This window comes from Callospermophilus lateralis, chromosome 5, assembly GCF_048772815.1.
Source record: "Callospermophilus lateralis isolate mCalLat2 chromosome 5, mCalLat2.hap1, whole genome shotgun sequence".
Lineage (NCBI taxonomy): Eukaryota > Metazoa > Chordata > Mammalia > Rodentia > Sciuridae > Callospermophilus > Callospermophilus lateralis.
In genome coordinates, this window is record NC_135309.1 from 12,184,613 (window position 1) to 12,195,705 (window position 11,093).

Here is an 11,093-nt window from a genome sequence, read left to right on the forward strand (position 1 = left end):
CTTAGTCATACATAATATATATTTACTATAAAAACTTAAGGATATAATTGAAAACTTGGGCATGGTGGTATATGTCTGTAATCCCAGCAGCTTAAGAGGCTGAGACAGAGAGATTTCAAGTTCAAAGCTAGCCTCAGCAACTTTTCAAGATCCTATCTCAGAATAAATAATCAAAAGTGGTGGAATGTTGCCCAATAATTGAGCAGCCCTGGGTTTAATCCTTGACACCAAACAAACAAGCAATGGAATAATTGAAAAATGTATTTTTGAACAAAACAAAGGAAGGAGATTAATATTCAAAACATTTCAATGAATCTTTCCTACATGATTAAATATATTTCCTACAGTAATTGACTTATGTGCATGTGTATCAGCTATATAATATCATTCCTATCTACCTACATATCCTATTCCATGTTTTGCATTTTATTCTTGTTGTCTTAATGTGAATTTATTTGTTAGTATTCTATGGAATTTCTGTGCAAACTACTTTGGGTGTTATCTAAGTAAAAGTTAAAGTAATCTGAAAAAAAAGAACTTTAAACCAACAAGAAGCAACACAAAGAACTATTACACACTTTACTTTCATACACCATGCAGATGTCCCCAAGGTCCCTGTGTTCCTATTGCAGCAGTCGCAATCACAGCAAATATCATAATGCAGTTATAAGGACTCTATGTGCTTCCTGTGTTCTTCTCAGAATTCACCAAACTCTTCCTGGGCTAGCTGACTCTTTGGATGAAATTGCAATTGACAGAGCAGAATAATTATGAATCTTAGATGCATTTGGACTCTAAATGCCAAGTACTCACTCCAGAGTGTCACCTGTTCTCCATGATAGGTGCAGTACTGCATCTCTCCTTGGCTTCTCCCATCCACTGTGTGTGCAGCCAGGGTGGATCTTTCCAGTCAACCCAGTGCCATGTGGGATGTGGAGAGTTCAGTCACCATTGTTTTATGTGAGCATGGTGCCTAGCCAGTGGGAGTAGGGCCCCAGGGAGCTCAGAGCTCAGCCTGCAGAGACAGCAGGAGGCCTGAGCCCACCACCAGGCAGTGTAATCTGCAGAGCCCAGGAGAGAGGACCTGGCCATGTGCCAGCATGGACAGTGGATGACACATGGGAACTCCTCTGCTGGGCATTGACTTTAGTCGTTATTGATAAACTAATGACACTGAGGAGAGACTGATGGTGCTCACTATGTGTTTTCATCTCTGCCCTCCTTCACCTCAGTGTGAGTTAGCTGTAGGTGTTTGTATGGATTAGTTAACATTAAGAGTGGTGGACAACTCTAACTCATTCACCAACCTGTAAGAGGGAAACATCTAAAACTACCTCCAGTTCAGCAGCAAAAGTTTCTTATCATTAAGATGAAATCCACATGATTTAAAATTAACCTTTGTAACAGTTTATGGTTCTCAAGTCAGTGTGAGTTACCACACTGCATAATTGTACAATTTCCAGCTACATCTTTTCCAAAATAATTTTTACTTCAAATTGGCCACTTAACCCATTACACACATTGTCCCTGATTTCAGTCACTGGAGAACACTAAATGTATTCTGTATCTTTGAATTTAAATATTTGTGAAATTGCATATAAATAAGTCACTCAGTGTATGATGTTTATTCTGGCCGAAGTGAGTATAACATCATTGAAATTAGTCCACCTTGTAGCTTGTATCATTTGTTCATTTCTGAAAGATGAATGAAAAACCATTATTTGCATATGCCAGAAATATTTTAATCAACATATCTAATTGTGGACATTTTTTTCATTCTCTAGTATAATTTGACTGAATGTTTGATTATGTTATATTTTGCTATATTTGACTTCTCTAGTAAACACTCTACACTCTGTAAGATTATGTTTAGAACCTGTTTCGGTGAGCTTTGCATTGCTGTGACAAAAATACCTGAACAAAACCAAAAAACAGCCAGGCACTGTGGTACATGCATATCACCCCAACAGCTCCTGAGGCTGAAGCAGGAGAACTTCGAGTTCAAAGCCAGTCTCAGAACAGCAAAGTACTAAGCAGCTCAGTGAGACCCTGTCTCTAACTAAAACACAAAATAGGGCTGGGGATATGCCTCAGTGGTTGAATGATCCTCAGTTCAATCCCCAGTACCTCAAAAAGAATAATAAAATTCCTTAGATGCTCTCAGCCACTTTCCTGATGTCTCTGTGTGAAATGCTTAGCATCTCTTTAGGTGCTAGTATCTACTACAATTACACCTTTCTTGTCCCTAGTTTCTTAAACAATCCCTTTAAAACTCTGATCCAATTAGTTTTTTAACTCTACTAATACAACAACTGCTTTTTTACAATGCAATATATCTCTGGTATTAATTTAAATATTCTAAAGTCTTTATAAAACTTAGAAAAGTCTGAGTATTCTGGCATAATAGTCTCAGTCATGAATATTACCATAAAACACATAGAATAAGTTACTACATTTTCTTGTTGGTTGCTAAACTCTCATCAAATTTCTAACTATGTGTTGTTCTAAGTCTTTTGTCTTCTGAAGTTCTGATTCTACAAAGCACTGAAAAACATAATCACAATAAAGTCTCTAACAATTACTCTTAAATATTGTTTTCTTAAAGGGTAGAGTTGATATTTCAGAAGAGCTCACCTTCCAATAGATATCTTTCACATAATTTATATTCCTATAAAAATATATTTCTTTGTTCATAACTAATACACAAAGAAAATGTTTTTGTAAATTCTTCAGAAATTTTGTAACATTCTCATGCACCTCCAGGGTTTTGTGTTATTTTACAAAAGATTTGAGATGTCCCAAAGTTCTTACACCAATGTTTCCATTTTTCATATCTTTTGGTACCAGATCTTATGATACAAAACATCTTAAAACAGGTGTTAAATATCCAACAGATTTTATCAAGAGGGACACCTTTCAATACAACAGGTGTTTGCTTCTTAGTTTGAGTCCATGCCACTTGTTCAGTCTTGATTTTTTTTTTTTTTATGAGTCTTGTTAAGGAAGTCCAGTGCTAAGCTGACATGATAAAAATTTGGGCCGACGTTTAGAATGGAGTCAAACTAAAAAGCTTTTTCTCAGAAAAGAAAAAACCTATAACATAAAGAGACATCCTAAATAATGAGAGATAATTTTTACCACATGCAAGTCAGGTAGAGCACTAATCTCCAGGATATATAAAGAACTCAAAAAACTTAACTCAAAAAAATGAGAGGAAAAAAAAACCCACAATAATCCAATCAACAAATAGGCTAATTTTCTGAACAGACACTGTACAGAAGAAGAAATACAATTGATCAACAAATATATGAAAAATGATCAACATCTGTAGCCATTAGGGAAATGTAAATTAAAATTATTCTAAGATTTTATCTTACTCCAATCAGAATGGAAATTATCATAATACAAAAAAGCATTGGTGAGGAGGTGAGTAAAAAGGTACACTCATTCAATGCAGGTGGGACTGAAAATTGGTGCAATACTCTGAACAGTATGGATATTCTGCAGAAAATTTAGAATGGAACCACTGTAAATAATCTCAAAGAAAGGAGACAACAAGGTGCAGAGCAGGAAAGGAGGCAGAGTGGCTCCTTGTGCAAGCGGCCACATTTATTTATAACAATAGGTTAAAATTAGATCATTAGTACCATAACCAGATTATTGTTTAGAGTATCAAGAATGTTGCTTATTCTGCAGTTACATTTCACAGTTACAATATGCCATGTCAGGAGCTTTGTGCAGTTCTCAAGAAAGTCCGTTGTCTGAAGTTACTATTAGGTGGGCAGCTCCAGGAGCACTGGAGCTTGAAGAAACATGGTAGTTATATACCCAACAAATTCTTCTATTCCCAGGATTTATGTGCCTAAGATCAAGATGGAAACCCTTGGGAAGAGCATTGCTACAGTGGCCAGACATCCCGTGGCTTTAACATGCAAGTTTTCTAGCAGCCAGGCATTCTGCACCTTTGCACAGAAACTTCCTAGCCACCAAAGTGCCACAGTCATGAAGTTTATCAGAAACCCAATCTCAAACACAGAATTTCTACAAATCGCCACTTGACCCAGCTATCCCACTCTTTGGTTTATATCCAAAGGACAATGTCAGAAAACTATTGTGACACAGCCACATCAATATTTATGGCAGCTCAATTCACAATTGCTAAACTATGGAACAAACCTAGGTGCCCTTCAACAAAATGGATAAAGGAAATGTGATATATATAAATGGAATATTACTGAGCATTAAAGAGGAATGAAATAATGGCATTTGCATGTAAATGGACAAAGCTGCAGAATATCATGCTGATGGAAATAAGCCAATTCCTAAAAACCAAAAGCCCAATGTTTTTTTTCTGATAGATGCTGATCTGTAATGGTGGGAGGGCTAGGGAAGAATGGAGAAACTATAAACTGGACAGAGGGGAGTGAGTGTTGGGGAGTTGGGGTGGGAAGACAGTGGAATGAGGACATTATTATTCTATATACATGTGTGATTGCTCCATACATGACTCTGCCTCATGTACAGCCAAAGAATGAGAAGTTGTGCTCCAATTATGTATAATGTGTCAAAATGCCTTCTGCTGCCATGTAAAATGAATTAATTAGAACAAATTAAAAAATTACCATCTATACAAAAAAGAATTGGTGTATATAATTTAATTTCTTTTTAATTTTTTACATTCATTTAAAATTAATTTAACTAGCCTTCTCATCTATATAAAATGTCCAATGCCACTCACTAGGATTTAGTAAGCTATATTTGTACAGGAAATGCATATAAATGTAGAGTGTACAGAATTTATCTGGGGTTCTTTGAAGGTCTTTTTTTCTGGCAGAAGCCATGGGACACAGTGTGGGGATGTTTGGATCCTGTTAAGCAATTCAAGGCTTCCTGCAGCAGTCAGTGTTGGGGTGCTCATCTGCTCCTACCACAAGAATTTCCTTGGCTAAAAACTTTAATAAGTGTATTCATCAATTAGTCATATATGTTTATTATTTTGTATTTCCTTAGGTAATAAGTATATTTATGTTTTTCTCCATATTTTCATATTAGTGTAATGGTGAACAAATTGGTTTTCAGAATTTGTAATTTAAAATCTTGAATGTGATATTATATAAATATTTTTTTCATTGTGTTATATAAGTAATCCTAGATAAACTTGTTCTTAAGAATATGTCAGTTATTATTGATAATTATCAAAATATATGCCTGTGAGGACATTAGAATACTTGGGGAGAAATAACTTGTGGGAGGTGATGAAAGACTGCCCCAAGACAGGTGTGGTGGTGCAAGCCTGCAATCACAGTGCCTCAGGAGGCTAAGGCAGGAGAATCAGAGGTTCCAAGACAGCATTAGAATGGAGCAAGGCCTGAAGCCACTTAGCAAAACCCCATTCTAAGTAAAACACACAAAAAAGGGGCTGGGGATGAGGCCTTAAGTTCAATATTTGGTTAAAAAAAGAATAATGATAATAATAATAATAATAATAATAATAATAATAATAATAATAATAAACAGAGCACATACATTGCCATAAGGTTTTAGGGAACAAGTACAGACAGACGTACTTTAAGGAGTACAGTAAACTGGGGGAGATTTAAGAGTTGACCCAGGTCAGACATTTAGGCCAAAGAATAATGGTCCACCATGTCATAATTTTCAGGCATGACACGTTAGCATAGATGTCACAAAAGTAAGATGTGTGGGAGGTAAACTATCAGAGCTGACCTGCAAGTCATGCTGCAGGCTTTGTCCCCCACACTGAGTCACTCATGAACATAATAACAGACTGGCAGCAGCCACTGCCAAGGAAGCACTGGGTGCTCTTCCTTGTGGATGGATTTGACTGTTGGGACACAGGGTGTGGTACACATGGCCCTGTTTATTCATAGACAAAAAATTACTCTTCTCATATTCCAAATAGATTTGTTATAACTTCTTTAGGATTTAATTATTGCATATATTCAAAGTAGTTAAATTGATACAGTTAGGTACCACAGTGCCTAGAAATTTGCTTGACACTTCTCTGAATAATAGCAGATTATGAGTGTAAGTTTTCTTCAGATTTGATTGGTAATGTTTTCTTTGTGACAGTACTTGATACAGGTACTCTAATGTATTTGATAAATCTTTAATGCATGCCTCCACAAATGATTTCAATAAATATATTAAATTATATTTAGTAATTAAAAGACTCATTGATTAAATTACACATTTTATAAAGGATTCATGAATTAATAAGGTAAATGAAAATATAAATTAATTAAAACATTCATATTCAAACAAAGTGACCTTAGAGTAGGCAGTTTAACTTGTGTCACCCCAATATGAAGAGCATTCGACCTAATCTTGAACCTTCACTCACAGAAATTAGGATGATGCTGAAACACATCTTTATCATTTCCCTGAGAACAACTGTCTTTGCATTATTCTCCTCATAGCTTCCTTTACCTGTTTGTTCCTGAGACGGTAGATGAGAGGATTCAGGAAGGGAGGAACCATGGTGTAAAAGGTAGAGAGAACCATGTCCTGGAGAGTGTCAGAGGTTGCTGAGGACCTCAGGTACACAGCTGTGCCAGAACTGAGGAAGATGGAAAAAACAAGGATATGAGGGGTGCAGGTGGAGAAGGCCTTCGATGAGTTCCCAGTGGGAAATTTTAGCGCAGCAGAAAGTATGCGAATATATGACATCACAATAAAAAGGAAGCAACCACCACAAATCAAAACAGCAGAGACAAGAAGGAGGACCAGGTTACTGGTGGTGTCAGAGCAGGAGAGCTTCAGCAGAGAGGGGACATCACAGAAGAACTGGTGGACCACGTTTGACTGGCAGAAGGACAGCCGGAATGTGTTCCCAGTGTGCACAACTGCATACAGCAGACCACTGAGCAGGGAAGCCAGGGTCACGTGGACACAAAACTGGGGGTTCATGATGAGCGGGTACTGGAGGGGCTGGCAGATGGCCACATAGCGGTCCCAGGCCATGATGGTGAGAAATAGCATCTCCACATATGCACAGAAAATGACCAAGAAGATCTGTGTTGCACAGCCAGCCACTGAAATGGCCCTGTTGCCAGTGAGAGAGTTGACACAGGCATTGGGGACAGTGATGGAAATGTAGCACATGTCCAAGATGGACAGGTTCCTGAGGAAGAAGTACATGGGTGTGTGCAGGTTCTGGTCAGCAGTGGTGACAGTGACGATGAGAAGGTTCCCTAACAAGGTACCCAGGTAGGTAATTGGGAATACTGTGAAATAGAGGAAACTCAGATCCCAGCCATCAGGAGAGGCCAGGAGGAGAAATTCAGTTACCATGGTGGCATTGGCCATTTGCTGGAAATTCTGGTTTTCTGAGAAGAAGAAGAGATAAGAGGGAGGAAGAAAAAAAAGAACGCAATGAATACAATTACTTGGGGCTGGGATTGTTGCTCAGTCATAGAGCACTTGTTTAACATGTGTTAAAAAACATCCATTGACAATAATGATCATTTGAAAAAATGCAATTACTTTACATATTCTTATTCAAAGTATTTTTCGTATATTTGGCAGTTGCTTTCCCTGCAGAGGAAGGTCACTCTTGGTTTTCTGATATGTTTACTCATTTCTGAGCAGAGTGCACCTCCCAGTGCAGATGTGGAGGTCTGCTGCCCAGGGTCTGGGTGTTACCTGCAGGGCTTGTCCTCAGCTCCCCATCAGGCCTTTGCTGACCTCCTGAGACTCCCATGTGGATCATTTCCAGGGGTTTTCCCCTCTTCTCCTTCATGGCCACCTGCCTGACAGTGCATTCTTTAATATTCTCCAATTTATTTACCTTCATTTTAGTGCATGAATATAATTTCCACATTAATTTGCTATTGTATTCACACTTAATAATGTAAATAATTATTACTTTCTACTTTTTTTAATATATAGGAAACTATTCATAATGGTGGAGAATATATCTCCATGAACACGAAAAAATTGGGCTTATTTGGAAAGCATTTCAAGAATTCACTTTCCCACCCAGGCTCACAGGTCCAGTGTTGTGAAAACTGAGGTGACCTGACTGCACTTGGACTTGCCTGCAGTCCCCCACTCTCCCTGCCGCTCCCCCAGGACATGTATGGTGCTGTCTTATGGCCACATGAGCACAGCCAGACCAGTCCCAGCCCCCACTGAGGCTTTTTCCTCTCCAACTGAGCAGCATAATGTCTTTTCAACCTCTAGGTTCCAGCACAACTGACATTGACCTAAGCTTCTACCTTTACCTTGTTATATTTTTATATCATGTTCAGCACCATGAAGTTGAAGCTTCTTTTGTCCAAAACATAATTTGCCTTAGTCTTGGTGACACCTTCTATTATATTGCTTTCTTAGCCATGTCACAATCCCACAAACTGAAACTGGCTGTAAACCCTAGAAGGAAGGTTTTGCTCATAGTTTCAACACTTCTGATAGCAGTTCAGTCCAGTTCACTTCTGAGTCACCTGAGTCATCTCCTCAACCCTCTGCAAACTGGGGTCCTCCTCAGCACCTTGTCAGGTTAACCACACATGCTCTTAGAAAAAAGACCTTCCTTCTAATCCTGCCTGAGCTCTTCTGGAAGTCTGTGTGTCTCCCAGGGTAATAGGTGGGTGGTCAGACTCAGCTAGGTTGCTATTAATTTGTGGTGAGTGTGAAGTTCAAGCGGTCAGTCTACCTGCAATCTGTTCCTCCTGACACACACCTGACATTCATCCTGAGGGACCCTCTTGTTCACTGCTGACTTTTTTTTTACTATGATGTATTAATTTCCTATTTTCCTTTAGTAGGTACTGGGCTTTAAAGGAGACTCCACTGGAATCTTTACTCTGAAACCTTCTTCATAATCTCTAATCATTCTTCCAATTTTGTTGAGTTTTAGAAATCAACATGGTATACAACCTTTCAGCCAATCAATATATATTCATCAGCCCAAGTCAATTGGTGCAAATTCCTTGATTTGGGACCTTGTATTATCCATCATTTTACCTTTCAGTAGCAGTGCATGACTTCCTGCACAGTGGTTAATAACCTATCACCTGGTTGCATTGTTCAGACCACTCACTTAGGTTGACTTTCTTTATGCCACAGATTTACAGGTGAAGAGCTCCCAAGCAGGCTCTGCCCCTTCTGCACTGCTGTAGCACACACAGTGCAAGGTGGTGTGAGGTCAAGTGCACTTGCAAATTTGGATGTCTTTAAAGCAGTACTACCCATCAAATATTACTAAGGACATAAATATGGTGACAGGTATTTCAGACCTTGAGGATTTGAAAAGAAGAAAAATTATTGTTATTTTAAAATGAATTGATTACTATTAGAGGACAAATATAGTAACACAATATATAAGGTGTAAATATATATGACAAATTGAGAATGTGATGAGTGATGAGATAATTCCATATTAAAAACCTAGCAGCTTTTTCCCCTTCTATACTGACTTCTGGGCACTTCATGGGTGATTGCTGACCAACCCCAGGCATTAGTGACAAATATTAGTTGGAAAATCAACTATCTGTTAGGATTTGGAAGCTGGTGTAGAATCACTTGAGACATTTTCTTTGTTTCACTTTTTTAATACTAACCCATTCACTGTCTTTGTTTTTGCAACAGAATTTAGTAATTTCTCTAGTAAGTAGTTTGAATTATATCAACTTAATTGATGTCCTTCTTTGCTTATATGGTTTAACTACAACTTGAAAACTTCTCTAAATTTAACTTAATTTTCTCATGGATGAGTCTCCTAGAAAACTTCAGACAATGGATGTGATACAGTAAATACATGAATCATCACCTAACTTTCATAGGTCCTCAGAGTATTCCTTCAGATCTTGAAAATATGAATACTTTATGAGCCTATATTTTGAGAAATAACAAATAGGCATTAATTTTTGTAGTTTGACCTCCATAATTTTAGAGTGTTCAGAACTACATTCTCCTTTTTGGGTGAAAAATGCTTGTTGAAACTTCCCTTAGAAAACCCAAAAGGTGGGAGCATAAAGAAAACCAAGATCAAATATCTTGAGGGTCTGAAAAATAAGTAAAAGGTAATATTAGCATATGGTTAATGCCAGAAGTATGTAGAGAGACTGCTCCAAGTGCTTCCCTCTGTAAGTGGGGACAGCTGACATTTTTCCCTTTGGGTATTTCTCTTGATAGTGCTTAAAATAAAGAAGTGTATGGGAAATGGATTGCAAGTAAAAATGCAAAGCATTGTTTGGGTTGTAAGAGATAGGAATTGATCATTTTCTAAATTACATTTTTCTGTATTAGCAATTATGAATTAATGCTGTTGATCAGTCATTGGGGAATGCTAAGAAGCACTTATCACATCCTGAGCTTGAAAATGTGCTTTCAAAGGCTGCACCACTGTATTTTTATATTTTTACCACTAACACACAATCCTCATCACACCTGATATACCTTTAGTATAAAATGAGAAAAATTATTGAAAAGGAATCATAATTGTCATTATGACAGAAAGGTGAAGTTGGTGAATTCAAAATGTTTCAATGACAATTTTATAGGATATTAGAAGTTTTATTTTCAATGCTACTGAAAAATAAGAATATCATTTGCTAAATGAATTCAACTATTTGGCAATTTTCTTTCTGTCATGATATGAATGTATTCCTGGCCACCTCTCTTATCTGTGCAGATAATTCTGTGCATTTTCTAAGTGTGAGGTCAATAAAATAATTTGAAAAGCATAACTTTAAACCAAAAAAGAGGCATCATGAAGAGAGATGACATTATATACTTGAAAACAACGTTCATACATCTACAGCACTCCAGTTACACTAATAGGAAAGCACTAGAAAACACAGCAAATACTACACTGTTTCCAAGACTTCTCTGTGCCTGTTCTTGCAGAATTGACCAAGCATTTCCTGGGATACCTCACAATATGAATGAGATGGCAATTTGCTGAGCAGTATCAAAATGAGGCTCAGAAGAGTTTGGACTCTAACTGCCAAGTACTCACTCCTGAGTGTCGCCCGTTTTCGAACTGGGAGCAGAACTCTGTCTCTCCTTGGCATCTCCCATCCACTGTGTCTGCAACCAGATGGGTCAGTCCAGCCAGCTCCGTACCA

At 37.7% G+C, this 11,093-nt stretch overlaps 1 protein-coding gene across 1 annotated transcript; it reads right to left on the reverse strand.

The window, feature by feature from the left end:
* Window positions 1-6,396: 6,396 nt before the first annotated feature.
* LOC143641742 (olfactory receptor 14C36-like) lies at window positions 6,397-7,329 on the reverse strand. Its single transcript, XM_077109524.1, has one exon. The coding sequence runs from the start codon at window positions 7,327-7,329 to the stop codon at window positions 6,397-6,399; it is 933 nt and encodes a 310-aa protein (XP_076965639.1).
* Window positions 7,330-11,093: the final 3,764 nt, after the last annotated feature.

Bases quoted from the DNA above. Each gene is read 5' to 3' on its own strand.
- LOC143641742 (XM_077109524.1), bottom strand. From the start codon at position 7,329: ATGGCCAATGCCACCATGGTAACTGAATTTCTCCTCCTGGCCTCTCCT.